Raw genomic sequence first — 18,542 nt, 5'->3', positions numbered from 1 at the left:
GATTACTCTCTACTGAAACATTAGTCCCGTTGAAAGTGTTTGGTTGGTTTTGGCTCATAATGCCTAATTACAGGAATGATGAACAAAAGTCAGCTGGAATTAAGGGTATTTTAATGATAATGATTTGATTCCCTTACCTGTAACTGCTCTCTTACTGTAATTCATCTTGTTTGGTGGTCATGCAGTATCAGTAAAGATCATACAAAGAAAAAGCTGGGAAGTGTGAGAAACTGCAGTTTACCCTTCATTCATTCATTCAAAGCCAAGCTTTTCAACCATCTAACTATTATTATTATTATTATTATTATCCCCAATAAACCTTGTGTTTTAGGTCTTTTTCCTTTAATTTGTGGATTATGTTCTCGCTTCTGGGAGGACCAGGATTTGCAATTGTAGTTGTTTTATGTTCAAGTTGTATCAAACTGTCAACCAGAGTCAAACCCTAAGATGACCTTAATTTACAAAACACCCAGTTTAGTTTTGAGTTAAAGCTATCAGCTAATTCTGATATATAAAAGCAGTTGTTCACTTTTTACGAACTTAAAGGAGATATTCTCAATTTTTTCAAGTCTGCCTTAAAACAATAGTCAGTTTTTGCTTGTTGTCATCATACATCATGTCTATATTGGCTGTAAAGAGATCCCTTCATAATGCGCTTCCAATGTAAGTGATGGGGGACAAAATCCACTGTCCTCGTTCTGTGCAAAAATACAGCCCAAAGTTTATCTGAAATTCCAAATTCCCTGTTTGTGTTACCATCCCTCCACCCCAGCTAAGCATGGAAACAAGTCAAGTCAAATTTATTTATAGAAATGGAAATTTCTGGAATTTCTACAAATCATCTGTGTGCATTTAAATACAGTTAAATAACTGAAACAAAAATAAATAGAAAAGTAATTGTAACAGACAAAATTAAAACAATTTTATCATTACATTAAAAATTAAACAATGTCTGCGGGAACAAAAAGAGAGAATAGACTATCATATTGGAAGATACCTACTTAATTTGATTAATTCAGACTGCTAAAGCCTAACATTATCTGCAGATAAACTTTGGAGTCACTTCCACTGGAAGAATGTTTGGAAGGGATTTTTTTTATTGTCCAGTATGAACATGAGGAATGATTACAACAATGGGCATGAGAAAAAATGTGAATCTATCGTTTAATGGAAATCAGAATGAGTAGATCAGTAATGTCTGAACTGTAACTACTGCAGTAACCTATGAGACTGTGGTGTACTACAGTATGTGTCTATGTTCCAAACTGATGAATAGTACTGTGGTTGCTCATATGTTTCAGTTTGAAAAGCCTTTGTGGGATTTGAGTCATTGAAGAGGCCTAATCGCCTAATTCTATTTTGCAGAGGTCATCTCTGTTACAGCATCCTTTAATTCACACACTTGTTGAGTTTGCACAGCCTTGAGAATCAAAAATTTAGCCAAAATTACAAGCCAAAAAGATTCCCTGAGTTGATTTTGGTGGCAGAGTCAATTTTCTATTTCAAACTGAATTAAATGACTATGAAATAAAGGTCTTTTAAATGTTAAAGCTCTTTTTTTCTCTTTTTTTTGTCCAGAATATTTGCTTCACATTGGTTTCAAGACGCTTTCCTACTTTATTATAGAAAATTCGAGGTTAAAAAATGTAGTTAAGAAATGTCTTTGTTACTAAATTGTGGTATTTATGCTTAATTCTATCAACAAAGACAATGCTTAGATATTCACCCTGACACATAAAATGCTTTACATTCCCTTACATATTTAGATATATTGGATGTAATGTTAGCGTACATTACCTTGTTTTCCTGCTCAGGTGGGTGGACGCACAATGCTGCCAATCCGCTGGATGCCTCCAGAGAGCATCATGTACAGGAAGTTCACTACAGAGAGCGACATCTGGAGCTTCGGCGTGGTCCTCTGGGAGATTTTCACCTATGGCAAGCAACCCTGGTATCAGCTGTCCAACAGTGAGGTGGGTTGAGATGGCAAGTTAATGGACAACTTTGATGGCCAAGATGTTATTGGTTGTTGGCTCATAATTCATTTTAGTAGAGGTATTGCTACTCATTTTTTTATCACTAGTCAGAGGAAACACCTGTCACATGTATTTGTAGCCTCCATCTCTCCATTTAAAGGGTCAGTTCATGCAAATTACAAAAAGACATATTTTCTCACTTAATAATGGTATGTAGGTATGCAGATAGTTTTGGTTTGATATGACCAGGCTTTGAGATATCTACGTCTGAGATTGCTGCTGTCAACCCAATGCAGTGAAGGTGGATGAAACTTCATCTGCACTGCTCAAAACAGTGAAAAATATTTACTCTAGATGACATACAGGGACATGAACTGTTAACTTTTTTCATTGGGATTTCTATTTTGTCAATTGAACTTGAACTAGAGCTTGTTCGCATTCTTGACCAGAGTTAGATGAGAAGATTGATGATACCACTCTCACATCTGTATGCTAAATACTGTATGAAGCTAAATCCAGCAGCCTATAAGCTTAGCTCTGCTGGTTGCCCAGCAACCACAAAGAAATAGTCTGGCATACTATGTCATGTCATGTCATTTTTACACTGTGGTTTTTGTAGGGATTAAACAAACAAACAAACAAACATTGGTCAGCTGAATGTTGCATGACTGAGTGATGAAGTTACACCATTGGTCAGCCAAATTAAAAGTCCTCCAGCGTTTCATACACGGTGCAGCCATATGATATTAATCTTCTCATCTAATTTTTGGCAAGAAAACAAATAAGCGTATTTCCCAAAATGTTTAAGTATTACTTTTAGCCACATTGAACGTACCCTCTGGAGTTTTTGACCACTAGTGGTGCCATGTTTTTAAGCGCGGGTCCCTGATTTTATTATTGGGTGACATAATACACAGTCCTGCCAATGGTTTCACATTAATTCACTGATCTGCAGTTGGCAGCAGTAACATGCCAAGAAATGTAGGAAGGATACACAGAAGGCGTTTTGGTGAGGAACAGTAACATATTTGTTAAGAAGAAAACTCAGCAGGGCACTTTTGTATGCAGTTGGTGGCCCCCTCATGGCACTAAAATCCAGAGCATAAACAACAGGACATTAGTAAACATTTCATAATTGTGTGGCTGGTAGGGATGGAAAAGGCTCCAGCCAGAGAAAGGTGCTAGAGTAAGTCCAAATTTCTCTTGACAGAGTGCTCTCTGCTGTGGTCGACAGAGTTTAGTATTTCACTCTTATGTTTTAACCTGACACTGTGTGCTCAGATTTCCTGTCAGACATCAGAATTTATTTTGGCATGAAGTAACTGAATTTGATCTCAAAACCTCAACAAATGAAACTAAAACCATCTGAGTGGCTAGTGGATAAGTGGATGAACTGTCCCTTTAAAGGATCGGTTCACACTTTTTCAAGTCTGTCTTAAAACAACAGTCAGGTATCCATATGAACAGTGAAAGATTAAACGCTGTAAACATTCCTCCTGTTCATACTGGCTGTTAAAAGATCCCCTTCAAATGTGCTTTCGATGTAAGTGACAAGGGCCAAAATCCACAGTGTGTCCACACATTTTGTGCCAAAACGCATTTAAAAGCATAAATTGTTTTCATTGTAGTCATGTATATCTCAGAGCATATGTTGCTTAAGTTTTATGGTGCTCAGTACTCTTAAACTAATCAATAAGCTCATAGTAATTAAGGGCAGTCCAGTCTAGCCTTTCCAGCTTGAGCAGTAAGAAGTGGGACTCCATTGCGACCACAGCGGTGCTATTACAGGCCGAAACCCTCTCTCCTTTCAAGAGAAGGGTAGATCACTTTTCCTTTGCACTCAATTCTAATCTCATTGGCTTTCATTTTTGCCCAGGGCCAATGAGCTTTAACTTCGTTAACCTAATCTGTCTCGGCCAATGAGGGACAGGTGCAATTATCATGTTGCCTAAACACGCAGTGGCTGAGATAAATCATCCCAAAATACTGACCGACAGCGGCCATTTTGGGCGACCGTTATGAGTCTTTTTGTTCAGCTGTGAGGCTGACTGACAGGCCATTTTGGTATGAAGTGGCTGAGCACTGACAGGCCTCTTCTGTTCATCGGATCAGGACCAAGGTTAACAATGGGCAAGAGATTGAGTCAGTAACCCTTCAAATGCAGGGCGTAGTGAAATCCTCTCTCACATCCTCGACAGTGATTTATTCACTGAGCAGCAAGAGCGTGTGAACTCAATCAGTCATTCAAGCCATTAGTGTCTGTGCTGGAGGTTATTCATATTTTGGCTGCTCTCATTTGTCCCTGAGGTCTCAGCTAATGGACACGTCTGTAAATCTGTAGACACTAAGGTTGTTGTGCCAAAAAACCATCTTTTAAAAAAAAACAAATTAAAAAATGTGTGTCCTTGGTGTAGCATCCATTGATTCACAAAGTCTCTCTGAAGTGAACTGATTTGAACTGAATTTTAGCACAATGTGAGAATTTAATGGTATCTAGCCATGCAGATAGTTTTGGTTTTACTTAATCAGGTTTTAATCTGTCTTTGCCACTTCTGCCGCCACCTTATTACAATTTAAGTGAATGGAAAAATGGGAAAAAAAATACCAGATGCATCTCTTTCAACTTCAGGCGGAACTTCTGCAACTGCAAGTAGTAGTGGTGTGGATGAAAAGTTGAACAAACACACTGAAAAAGGAGACTAAACTTAAACATCAACTATTATAGCATCACTATGTCTGCATGACATAATAATTGTAACAATATCCACTTTTATATAAATAACAGTGTTAAATAACGTTGAGTTTCAAATCAATCCCACCCTAGCCATAACCTGTGCCGAAACACTTCATTTTTAGGGGTAACTGGTTGATGAGTTCCCAACCTTTTTTACTGGTTGTGGCTCATGTGGACATGAGCTGTGAGCAGTTCAACCAAACAGTGATTTTCCCTTCTCAGATTCTTTAATTTGAAGGACTTTTGGAGGCCCTAAGGTTTTGAGTGTCACCAGTATTTCACAAGAAAAAAAGCTAATTTCGTGTCACAAAAATATACGCACACGTTTTTCTTACTTTGCCTTTTATTCATCTTATGACCTGTCAGACTAATCTTGGAACCCCTTGGGTGGATCTCGACCTCAGGCTGGAAACAACTGCTCTAGATAATGCACAAAACACACCATCCACAGTTTTTACTATTTCTTTGGTTTAAAGCTTTTCCAAAATCTGTGGATTATCAAGAGCAACAGGAGCATTGTTACTGTAAAGACACATAGCTGTTGAATTTTTAAATGTCAATTTTCAATGCTGTGAGCACCGCAAAGTAAATTCTGGCCACCTCCTTTATATTAGGGTGGAGGCAGGAATCTCAGCAACAGAGATCTCAAAACATTGACAAATGAAAACAAAACTATTGGCATGATATGGTCTGATATAAGGGCTAGACAGATAAACTTAAAGATATGCTTGTGGTAGTTTAACAGTGTTTATTGTTCTATTGTAAAATGTCCCACTCACAATATATCTTTATTTATTTAATTATTTAATCAACAGATTTATGTTATCCTTTTTTAATTTCAATTTTTTGGCACAGTACAGGCTATAGAAATAAAATGAAATAATAATAAAACCTCCATCTTTGGTACTGTGGTACAGATTATATTATAAAAGTACTCATTACAGACCATATTATCAGAGTACTCATTATAGACCAAGGTACTCCATTCAGTTTTATTAAGATAGTATGGAGAATAAGCAAAAAAAACAAAAAAACAAAAAAACAAACAGACAAATCAGAAAAACAGGTGAAGTTATAAAGATAAAAGCTAATTTTATTGCATTGGTAACATCATGACTGGACTCCATCTCTTAATGAATTTGGGTTTTAAAGCCTCAATGAGTGTGTTATTTGTTCCATCTCATATATGTCCCATAATTTTTGTATCCATAAACTCTAGGTGGGGGTGTTGGGCTTTAACTAATTAAGCATAATACATTTCACCGCTGCTATAAATCGAATTTGGAGTAAATACTCCTTCCTTCTATCCCTTCAGGTGTCATTCCCAACAGGGAGAATCTTGGGTCTTGTGGGATGTCAATGTGCAATGTTCATTTCCCCAACAGTTTGGAATATTTCATTCCAATAATTTTTAGCCAGAATGTATGCATATAGTTGCCCACCTGTGCCCCTCAATTCCTCCAGCAATTGCTGGAAGCTGAGGGGTTTATCTTAGCTGTTATACTGTATGTGGTGCTCTAAAAAACCTGGCTATATATAAGAATGGTAATTTTGAGATTTGAAATTTGAGATTTTGTGTCTCTTGGCATACATATTTCTCAATGTTCAGCCATTGCATCTCTGTACACTAATCCATGTCATCATTGGTTTTAGCTGAGCACTCCAGGTCGTTCTTAGTACATTTTATTATTTTTCATACTTAGCACTAAATAATTTGACTGAGTGGGAACTTCCACAACCTATGTCCGTGGCTTCCATTTTGTCTACATTTATTGAATACCCCAAATAAAAGCCAAACTGATCTATAATCTTTTTTAGATGAGGTACTGTTGTCATGGGATCAGACAAATATAGCAGGACATCATCTGCATATAAAGATAATTTATGCTCTTCTCCGATCACGATATATTTTATCATCTCTGATTAGCTGAGCTAAAGGTTTGATGCAAATTGCAAACAATAGGGGTGATAGTAGGCACCCCTGTCTACAGCCCCTTTCCAGAGTAAAGGCTTCTGATCTAGACATATTAAGTCTAACTGAGAGCTGTGGGTTTGAATAAAGTGTTTTAATCCATTTGTGAAAGCTGGGCCCACAATTTAAACATAGTAGTGTCTCAAATAAAAATTGCCAAGATATGCGATCAAACACTTTCTGGGTGTCTAGAGGTAAGAGCATAGCGTCCTCTCCTGTTATCTGTGAATAGTTCAATATCTTTTATTATTAAGTGTCAATATCATTCTTCAATTCCCCTTATTTCGATTGGGTTGTCTAATTCTTCAGACATTCTATCCGTTACGTCTGTTAGTTTTATTTATTGTAAGACAGATTTCAACTCTTTATCATCAGTGCATGTGCCTGAATTCTTGTATAAGGTTTTATAAAAATGTGCAAAAGATTAAGCAGTCTTGTTTGGTTTTGTAAGGAAAGAGTGAGTCATTTGTTGTTTTCTTATTTGGAATGCCAATAGTCTACTTGCTCTGTTCGTAATACTTTTGTTCAGCAAATCTCTATTGTCCCTCAGCTTTTCTGTCAATAATCTATCAAAGTATATGCGCTCCACTTGAAGCAGTCATGAGACTGGGGCATGAATTGTGTTTATATTGTTGCTCCTGATTGGTTATTGTATTTTCCAATTCTAGTCGTTTTTATTTCTCTTTCTTTTTTTTTTTTTTTTGCACTTGCAAATGAAATAATACAACTCCTGAGACATAAAACCCTCACATACAATGAGTGGTGACACCTCTGCAGTTGCATTTAATTCAAGATACATTTTTAATTTGGCTCTAATATTATAATAATACTTAATTCAATACTTAATTCACTATCATTGAGGAGGGATGCATTTAATCACCATTGCTTAGATGTTGATTTTTTTCCTTTTTGCAATTAAAATCTCCCCCCATTAGCAGAAGCCCCACACTTTCCGGGTCATCCCCATTTAAGGCGTACACATTTAGCAGCGATATATCTACTCCTTCTATGGTCCCATTTACTAAGATATCTCCTCTCTCTGTATCTCTATGCTTCGAGGTAGCTGTGAAGTTTACTAACCTGTGTGCCAGAATTGCCACCCCTTCCCCTCCTCCCCAAAACATGTAATGAATAGAATACTTTATCCGCATAGTAAGTGAGACATAATTTTTCTTTAAATTTGGATGACCTGGCCCTTTAAATACAGAGACGTCTGTTGGTCTTTATCAGCTGACTCTGTCCTTTCCCCACTGAAGCATTGAGGACAGACTGCTATGCTTCATAATGTATCCTGGCTGTTAATATACTGTTATTTGAAATTCCCACCCCAACAGGCCATCGAATGCATCACGCAGGGACGGGAACTGGAAAGGCCACGCACCTGTCCCAAGGAGGTGTACCTGCTGATGCAGGGCTGCTGGCAGAGAGAGCCCCAGCAGAGGATGGTCATCAAGGACATCCACAGCCGCCTGCTGGCCCTGGTCAAGAACCCACCAGTTTACCTGGATATCCTGGGTTAGAGGGGCCAAGAGGCCAGCAGAGAGTGAAGTTCAGAGGCTGGGGAGGTTGGTTTTGATTTGGGACCGAAAACTTGTTTAATTATTTCACTCTAATCAGGGGTAATTGCTTAAAGAGGTTCCCACTTTTTCTTTTACCACTTAAAAGACCAGTATGAAGGTTATTTCCCAGTTTTGCTCCCAAGATGCTTGATGGACCTTTTGAAAAGTCTGCAGTGACTTTTCTGCTTCAGTTTTGCCTCATCCCGGCTCGACCCTGAACCCTGTTTACTGCCCTGTCATTCTCTGGAAACCTGTCAAATGTTTACTAAAGTGTTAAATGTTTATCTGAAGTGGGATCAGCCTGATGGACAGACATGCATGGATAGGTGTTGGAAATAACAGTATATGGGCCTTTACGTTGCTAGGAATGTGATGGCTTGTCAGGGAGTTTTGCTCCGCAGTGTTATCATGAGAGGCTCGTGAGCTGAGCTGTGGTGCATTTTATATGACTCTACAACCGACACTTGTGTGGAAAGGCAATTAGAAAATGACACAGATGATTACAAGAGAGGGCACTTCACTTCATGAGTCAAAAGTGAGAACCAATTTTACAGATTTGGGCACAGCAGACAGTCATTTGTATAGTCACTGATTTTGGATAAGTTTTGATATGGAGTGTCATTTAAAGGTTTTTAGTGAACCTTTAAATAAGATATCCAAGTTGTACAATCGAAACCTGTGAAAGCTAACAATTGTTCTTGTTCTTCATGTGTCAAATCCAGTGTATGATATGAATATTTTTCAAAAACAAGAACTAAAATGGTCATATATTAGCAGTGAATGTGTTACCTGGTCCATTAACGACTGTGTTTACGTTTAATTCTGTCAGTTTTGCTGTCATATATGAAAAAAAAAAACCTTCAAAGACTTAAGGTTTGACCTGTGGTCTGCCTGCAAGACTCAGGAGTGGCTTTTGTACAAATTAGTGATGTTTAACGTGCTACTGTAACGACCTTCAAAATTCAAAGCACTGCAGTGAAATTCGGTAAGGGGCAAGATGGTGGGTTGGTGACACACTGAGATGGGTTTAGAGGTAACAGATGGATTAAAGTGAGTGAAACTCCAGGAGGAGAGGGACAGATGGCACTGAAACAGAGACTGGAGGTGAGGCGACCACCATGGAAAAAAAAAAGATGTCAAAATGTTTAAATTCAACCAAAGGGGGTGAAAGACTGAGTGTACAAACCACTGTGATGCCTTTAAGTGTAAATACTGTATGTACATACATTAATACTCTGTATTAATGTCTACAAATATATATCTTCAAGTATTGTTGCTCCAGCACTTTGTATATTGTCTGCCCTGAAAAAATAAACAAACTTGATTAAAAAAATTGTTGCAGCCTCCGCAGGAACATCCCTCTGCATCAGTCAATCCATCATTATCGTATGCTTCAGAGTGAACAATGATTTGGGCTGCCGTCTGTTCTTAAAGTTAGACATCTTAACAAGGCTATTCAAGAGCCTTCTATTATTTTGACGAACTAATCAGCAACCTGCAACGTCTCCACGGGATGCTCAGCAGACGGTTATTGAAAAGGAATAATCAAGTTTCATATTGCCTTACTGCCAGGTCCTCCAGCAAACAAACACCCTCCAAAACCAAACCCCTCTCTCTCTATACCTCACACTACCAACCCCCTCCTCATCCTCACCCGTCCACCACTCTGAATGCAGAGCGTCTCCAGGGAGTGGTAATGGATTGTGATTAATGCTATCATCCCTTTCTCTTTCTCTCTCTGTCTACCTCCTCTGGTGTGCTGGGGGATGAAAACACTTGGAGGACTCGTGTCTGGCTTATTGTTTCTTCTAGTGTCTACAAGCAGATTCTAGCCAGATAGGATTAGTACACTGTAGTGTTTGTCCTTGTTATCCTTAAGGGTTCCCATTTTTGGTTGTAGAATGAACCTTTTTAATATGCACTCGAGCCTCCAGTCATATATGGAATATGACTATAATAAAGGCAGATTTTTTAAATGGAACTCCTATTAGAGCAGTGCAGCGGGAAACTTTCCTTTTTAATCTTCCATTTCGTCATATAACGCTACAGGATATTGATTTCTCATGGTAATCATCATTTTGGTGTGTGTCTACTGTCCACTGCTAATAGTAATGAGCCGCTCTATATGCTTTATTATCCATCCTGTAAGGCATTAAGATGATGAATGAGTAGGAGTAGAACAACTCTTGCACAAAATGTTGAAACTGAGTCAAACCAAAGAAGACAAAAACCTGATAGAGAATAGAGGAGTGATTCAGATTAAATTGGAGGTCACTGTTATCTAATCTAGTTTGGCAAAACTTTTAGACTGTGTGCAGCCTGTAGCTTTCCAATCAAAATATGTTTTCATAATTAACATTTAAAATAGCTCATTCTTATTAACAGCACTGGAAAAAATCCACATTTTACAAGCTATTTCATCTACAGGTTTCCTGCTTCCAAAATTTTTAAGTGACCAAAAGAAGATAAGATAATTACACATCAGTTTGTTTCAAGAAAAAACTTTTTTATTTATCTGCAGTGATGCGGTGTATTTATTACATTTAAACCTAATTTCAAGGCTGCCTGAAACTGGGCAAACAAGTGGAATAATCTCACACCAGCGGTGAAAAAATTATCTTCAATATTGGATTGAATTATTTGTTAGATTACAATTGTGTTATTTATCTAATTATTGCAGTGTGCTTTTTCACCTGAAGTCAACCAAGAGTTAGTTTTCCCATAGATCAATCTCTGGGGACTCACACACTGTTGCAACACCGTACCGCAGCCAATTTTTCACAAAAAAAAAAAAAAAAAAAGATATACAGGCTGCTGCTTAGCCCCAGGGCATGTTCTTGTTGTACTGCTCTGCCCTCTGCTGGTCACTCACACACACTGCTCAGATTTTTTGTTCACATTTCAAATTTCCTTATTCAAAGAAGATATATTGGAGTATTGTGCACAGTCATAAATATCTTCATGTTTTATACAGTATACTGTTGCTCATACTTCTAATGATTTGGACTAGTATTTGATCTAAAATTAGGCTGACTGTAATCTTAATCTGTATCTTTATAAATCAGTGCTTAATTTCCAGCCCTCTTTTCATGATATATACCCGGTTACCCTTAAGGTGTTGAATTTGTGATGTATAAATGACACTTTAAATAACTCCATTGACAATTATTACATTTATAAAAGGCTTAATTTATTACACAAATCTAGTGGAACAAAGTATCAAATTACAAAGTATACACAGCAAATAACAAATAAGTATTTATACATTTAAAGAGTAGTTTGTTGTCATTTCTTTTTTTATGGACAAGGAACAAACGGAGCATTATATCAAAAGAAAAGTTGTATAAAACGTTTTAAAAAGGCACCAATAACTCTTTCAAACCAAGTTTTTTTTCTTTTTTTTGACAGAAAAATTCTGGTTGTATCAAAGGTTTATCCTACCCTCGCATTTTCTCTCTGTTTCACGTTATCAAACATCCTTCAATATACTGTATTTTTTTAAAAATTCGTCACAAAAAGAGTGCCCAGTTATCCTGATAATTACAACCTGCATCAGCTTGTCCACTGAGGAGTAAACCAACAAGGTTTACACAACAAATACCCTTTGAAGTAACAGTGATCTGCTCTGGAAAATGAGTCCATTTGGAATTATGAAGTCAGTTTTGATAATTTGGTCAAAATAATATAAAACTGCAATTCAGAAAGGCAATATCAGCATCAATATATTTAATGTTGAAAAGCCTCGACACTCAGCATCTGTGAGTTTTATAACTGTCAAACTGAGGCTTTGCAGAAAACAGTAGGCACCAAACGACTGAGAATGAGTGAGATGACAAAAAAAAATAAACAAAACACACCAGCAGCTTAGAAATAAATGAGTTCCAAACTAGTTTGGGTCGATAGCAAAGAACCACATCAGAAGCCAGTAATGATGCAATTCCAAGAATCAACAGGGTCAAACAGAGGAATGCTGTAAGATGATGACTGTAGAGAAAATAAAAATCGATCAACGCTCAGCAGGGGTGGAGATAAAACAGAATCCACACTGAGGGCAAATACTGCTCCGTTTTGTCTGTGGCATAAAAGGCGATGTGACTTTTATACTCTGCACACTAGCCTTGAAAACATCTTAAACAATTACACTGTTCTAATACAAAAGTGTGTGCGCCTGTGTGTGTGTGTGTGTGTGCTCTTTGTGATTCTACACTGACATTTCCACCTCAGCATCCAACATGATCTGTAACACACCTCATGGCCATAATATCACATACATTTCCCCTCTTATTAAAACCCTCCAAATTCTGAGTTAAAAGACATTTGTTTGTGTGAGTGTGAGTGTTATCCACATGTTTTCTGTGGGTTGTGTGTACAAGCTACTTGTGTTACTGGTGTAGTGAAGTGTGAATTTGTGCCTTAAATGCTTTAAAACATTGTTTTATACAGACGAGCCTTCCAAGCTGTTTGTCAAGTAAAATGAGCATTGTTGAAATCTGTATCTACAGTACTGCACGTTAGCACTACAACAGAGATGTTAAGTAATGTGTGACCCAGTTCCCCATCAAACAATACTTCTCTGTCAGTCTCTCAACCATAGGTTGTATATACAGAATTGCTATGGCTGATATGACAATGTTAATGAATTATCTCATTTAAACACTGCAAAAATCTCCATCTTATTCAGTCATTTTTGTCCATTATTAAAGCACTTAGAGAGTTATTTTCTTAAAACAAGTGTCAAATTTGGCACTGACAGAATTTTCTGGAATAAAGTGTCATATTTTTTTATTCTAGTGCAGCAATCTGTCTTCATTCAGATTACAAACTGTAGCTGCAGCTAACTAATATTTTCATTATCAATTAATTTGTCAATCAATTTATCATTTAGTCTATAAAATCTCAAAAATTTCTAAGAGTCCAAGATGACTTTTTCAAATTGCTAAATTTGTCCAACCAACATGCCAAAACCAAAAGATAATCCATTTGCAGTCATATAAAAATCTGCACTTTGAAGAGGCATGTTTGACATTTTTGCCTGAAAAGTGACTCTATCAATCAAATATCAAAATAGTTGCAATAAATTCAAACTAATTGTTTGAAGTGTTTGAAACCAATTACGATTAGCTATCTGCACATTCATCACTTGTTTTAACAAAAGGCTTAGAAATGGTTAAAAATGACCAGAAAAGAGGGTAATTTTTTAATTTGTCAAGAATTCTAGTTACCTCTCTGTAGTAGTAAAAGAAAAACATCCTCTTCATTCCTTTTTATGCACCAAAACTAGCAATAAATACCATGACATTCTATAAATACAGTATTATTTCAGTGGTAAATGTAAACAACAGTCTCATGGGACAAAGTAACCACAGTATATATAAGGAGTGTACTGCTTTGTTATATCAACTGCACCAAAATAATGAAACACCACAAAGCCGAGACTCCCACATTATTATGACCCCAGACTATGACTAAATGCACTTTTTCTCTCTCCACTTCTCTTAATTCCACTGATAGTTCTTATAAACCACAAGTGTTGGAAATTTTACTGTACTGGAATATTCAAAACGCTTATTAAGTCAAATTACAACCATCGATTTTTTTTTTTTTGGGTTGGGAAGAGGCCCTGGGGCCCAAAACTGGCTGTGATTATAGGTGCTGCCGTACATGATTGATGTTCAAAATAGATCTTATGATGCATGACGGAATAAGAGAAAATGGTGCAATTTGCTCGGAACATAAAAATTGCTGAAGACCTTCAGGGGGCATGAGACCACTATAGCGTTGCCGTGGAAACATAGTTATAAAAATGGTACCTTTCTTTTAATCACTGGTGCGCTGTAACTTTTTTTTTTTTTTCTGTTGAGGGCAAATTGTGGGGTTCATAATAAGGCAGGCAATCAGAAAAGAACCACACTGGCCTGCAAATCAATTCCAGTCAGTGCAGAGTGGAATCAATAGGTGGATATATAAGAGCTGGCAATCCAATCTGCATTATATTATGTAGAGTTGAATGAGGGTTGTCTACGCGGAGGACTGCTTCATAGAACAACCACACTAACCAAGTAGTCCAGTTTGAAAGAATATTTTCAATAAATCCTTACGTAAAGGAGATTCTGGCCTTGTATATGCAAAAAGCATTAACCATAAAAAAAATGCCTGCAAACAGCAACATTAAATGTTTCCAGTTGGAGATTTGCACTCGTAGTGATCTACTGTAAACACTGTTAATGAAGTGTAGGTCTACAATAAGGCACTCGTGTCGTGTTACAACAGCATGCTTCCTTCAACCCAGAGCCTTTTTAAAATGCTCACTGAGGAACATTAAAAATAAATTAAACAGACATTTGTACATGGTAGACATGTTTTCAGCTTCTCCGATACTCCTGCTTAATGTAACATCAGAAAAAGGCTTCAATAAATGCAACTGGGTCCTCAGCTTCTGAGTAAACACATGAGCAAATACTTCAGGTGTGTAACGCTGTTAGAAAAATGCTTTAGCACTAAACAGAATGTTTATCTCTGAATGATAAAACTGTTGGTGTTAAACAAGAACTACCATGAACTGTTAATAGTCAGCTCAAACAGACACTGCTGAGACAGACACACAGCCCAAACCTTTCCTTTGGAAAGTGAATCAGCCGTTTTGTGGCTGTTGGTGGAAAACGCTGCCTCACTGCTCCTTTCGCTCGCATGGCAATGTGTGTGGCTGGTTGGAGCTGTGGCAGGATTTCCACAACAGTGGAGCGCTGAAAATGCCAATGATGCCCAGGTTGAGGACGAGGCTGACGACCAGCGCCCCGATGGTCCCTAGGAGGGATGGCATTGCTCCGTGGTCCACAAGCCATGCCCTCCGTGATACCATGTCTGCTAACACCCCCTCCATCTGGAAGTGGGTTCCCACCACAGCGCTGACGTGGAAGAGCTGGTGGCTGTGGCCTGTGTGAGGGAAGACATGACAAGATTCAGTTAAGGAAGCATAAAGACAGGGATTTCAAATTATTTTCAGAATCTGCACATGGCTGAATCATTCACCACATATTTGTTTTTATACTAACAGTGGCTGGTCTAAAGATGTGACAGTGTTTCTGCAGCGCTGTTCTCCTGTTCTGGAAACTTTTTTTTTTTTTAAGTCAATTGTAAACCCTTCTACTCCCCCCTTGAGTTCACTTCATTCATTCTGGTCGGTGTTTACATTCTACTGCAGGCCCTCAAGCATGAAGCCCTCATGTGTGAAGAGTGGACAAACCCGGACTCTTTCATTATTGTTCTAAATACCGTCAGCTGATTAAATGCCTGACCAGAGAGGAAGACGTTTAGATCACTCTGTTGTACTACAATCAACAGTGCTTATCACACTGTCCCCTTTGCTGCACTAGGAAACTCCGACCACGTCATAGACCACCTGATTCCTGCATACGAGCAGAAACTCTCAAAAGTGTGAGGACATGTAAGAAGTGGACCAGTGAAGCTACGGAGGATTTTTGCACATGTACTGACTGGGATGTTTTCAGGACTGCTACCAACAGTCTGGATGAGTACACAGATGCTGTTACGTCACACATCAGCTTCTGTGAGGACAGCTGTGTACCATCACGCACCAGGGTTAGATACAACAACAACAACAAACCCTGGTTTACAGCTAAACTCAGACAGCTAAGGTTGGAAAAGGAGGAAGTATTTAGCGGGGTCAAGGACCGGTTTAAAGAGTCTAAATACAGGTTTAGCACTGACTGTACTCTGAGAAACTTCAACAGCATTTCTCAGAAAACAACTCGGCCTCTGTCTGGGAGGGCCTCAGACAGATCACCAACTATAAACTGAAAGCCCCCCACTCCACTAATGACTTGCGCCTGGCCAACGACCTAAATGAGTTCTACTGTCAATTTGACAGACAATGGGACAGTCCCGACAGGCCCCCTCCTCTCCTACCACAACGTCCCATCCTAGAGCGGGATGTTAACAAGAGACAGAACCCCTGCAAAGCAGCTGGACCAGACTCTGTCTCTCTCTCCACCCTGAAGCACTGTGCCGATCAGCTGTCTCTGGTGTTCACAGACATTTTCACACCTCACTGGAGACGTGCCACATACCAGCCTGCTTCAAGACCTCCACCATCATCCCTGTCTCCTAAAAAACAAAGACCACAAGACTCAATGACTATAGACCCATTGCCCTGACCTCTGAGGTAATGAAGTCTTTTGAGCACCTACTGTCCCACTTTAAAACCATCACAGACCCACTCCTGGACCCCCTGCAGTTCGCTTACAGAGCCAACAGGTCTGTGGACGATGCAGTAAACTTTGCCCTCCACTTCATCCTCCAGCACCTAGACTCTGCAGGAATGTACACGAGCATCCTGTTTGTGGATTTCAGCTCCACCTTCAACACCATCATCCCAGCTCTTCTGCAGAACAGGCTCTCCCAGCTGTATATGCCTGACTCCACCTGCAGGTGGATCACTGATTTCCTGTCTGATAGGAAGCAGCACGTGAAGCTGGGGAAACACGTCTCTGACTCCTGGACCATCAGCACTGGTTCCCCTCAAGAGTTTGTCCTTTCCCCTCTGCTCTTCTCCCTGTATCTGTACTTCCAATCATCAGTCTGTCAAGCTCCTGAAGTTTGCAGACAACACCACCCTCATTAGGCTCATCTCTGGTGGGGATGTGTCCGCCTACAGGTGGGAGATTGACTGAGATCTGGTGTCCTGGTGCCGCCAAACAAGTTGGAGCTCAATGCTCTAAAGTCAGTGGAGATGGTTGTGGACTTCAGAAAGAACCCAGCCCCACCCACCCCCTTCACCCTGTGTGATGGGGGTGGGTGGAGTCCTTCTACTTCCTGGGCACCATTATCACCCAGGACCTCAAGTGTTAGCTGAACATCAGCTCCTTCACCAAAAAAGGCTCAGCAGAGAAGTACTTCCTGCAGCAACTGAAGAAATTTACCCCACCAAAGTCAATGATGGTGCACTTCTACACCATGATCACTGAGTCCATCTTCACCTCCACCATCACCATTTGGTGACACTGCCAAGGACAAGGGCAGACTGCAGCGTATCATTCGCTCTGCTGAGAGGGTGATTGGCTACAACCTGCTGTCCCTCCAGATCTGCACGCTTGGGAAAGATGATGGCCACAGCCTCTCACCCCAGACATAAACTTTTTCAAACACTCCCCTCCGACAAGAAGCCGCAGTCTATCTTGACCAAATCCTCATGCCACAAGAACAGTTTCTTCCCAACTGCAGCCGGCCTCATCAACAAGGCCTGGGACCCCCACTGACACAGACTCTACCCCACTCATAGACACTACACGTTATATTAATGTGAAATCTATAATCTCATATTGCACATCTGTGAACTCATCACATCCAACATGGCACGTTACATTAATGAAACTATTTGTATTCTTTGTATTATTACATATATACTATTTATACTGTGAACATTTGTACATTCCCAATCAATATCCTGTACATTATTTTTAAAACTCAACAGCTCTCTTCACATAGAATATATTTCTACTTATTCTTTATTGTAAAATTTTATTTATATATTTATACCACCTGTCTTTTGTGGTAGTTGTATTTTTCTCCCTTTGTATATTGTCTTTTTTCTCTTACCTTCTATTTTTTGATTGTTACGCACAAAACTAGAGAGCAGTGTTTTCTAGAGCTGAAATGATTACTTGATTAATCAATAGGTTCACAGACAGAAAATCAAGTGGCAACAATTTTGATTATTGATTAATTGTTAGAGAGATTAATTCTGCAACATAGCCGGATACTCTCTAGTTCCTGCTTCTCAAATGTAACTATTTGTTGGTCGGACAAAACAGGCAATTTTAAGACACCTTGGACTATTATTTGCTCATTTCAAATATTGTACTTTACTCCAGGATATTTATCTGATGACTGGGGCTATTTGTAAATTTACACAATGATGTTTTACTTGCAAAATGCATGATAAGCTGATAAAGTATGACAAATTATTAGAGCTTTAATAAGGGAACAGCAGGAACAAAGAGTAGCCAGAACACGAACAGCATTAAAATATAATTCACTGGTTAATCCATTTAATAATGTGAAAGATCATTTAAAATACATTTAATTCATAATTACTTTATTTGTTAATGTAAGGTTTTGTTCGTAAATTTGAATGTGACTTGTTTCTGTTTTTTTTTTAATTCACAATTAAGCACATATCACACACATACTCCTATACACAGCCACACGACTTGTTTTTTAACTTATCATTGAAGACCACAAACATAGACAGACATTGATTCTTCTCAAAAAGCCACAAGAAC

General features: G+C 38.6%; 2 protein-coding genes across 4 annotated transcripts in view; one reads left to right on the top strand and one right to left on the bottom strand.

The window, feature by feature from the left end:
* ntrk1 (neurotrophic tyrosine kinase, receptor, type 1) overlaps positions 1-9,581 on the top strand; it is a 39,316-nt gene extending 29,735 nt beyond the window's left edge. The window contains exons 16-17 of the mRNA XM_067600702.1: positions 1,815-1,973; positions 8,017-9,581. Of these exons, the coding sequence (XP_067456803.1) occupies positions 1,815-1,973; positions 8,017-8,202 (345 nt within the window). The 3' untranslated portion in view covers positions 8,203-9,581. The remainder of the gene's footprint in view (positions 1-1,814; positions 1,974-8,016) is intronic.
* Positions 9,582-11,406: 1,825 nt separating this feature from the next.
* Positions 11,407-18,542, bottom strand: part of paqr6 (progestin and adipoQ receptor family member VI) — a 31,662-nt gene continuing 24,526 nt past the window's right edge. For all 3 annotated transcript variants that reach the window (XM_067600704.1, XM_067600706.1, XM_067600705.1), the window contains exon 8: positions 11,407-15,174. In XM_067600704.1, the coding sequence (XP_067456805.1) occupies positions 14,909-15,174 (266 nt within the window). In that variant the 3' untranslated portion in view covers positions 11,407-14,908. The remainder of the gene's footprint in view (positions 15,175-18,542) is intronic.

Source organism: Thunnus thynnus, chromosome 10 (genome assembly GCF_963924715.1).
Source record: "Thunnus thynnus chromosome 10, fThuThy2.1, whole genome shotgun sequence".
Taxonomy (NCBI): Eukaryota; Metazoa; Chordata; class Actinopteri; order Scombriformes; family Scombridae; genus Thunnus; species Thunnus thynnus.
The sequence above is the reverse complement of the archived record's forward strand: the minus strand, read 5'-3'. Positions and strand labels throughout refer to the sequence as shown.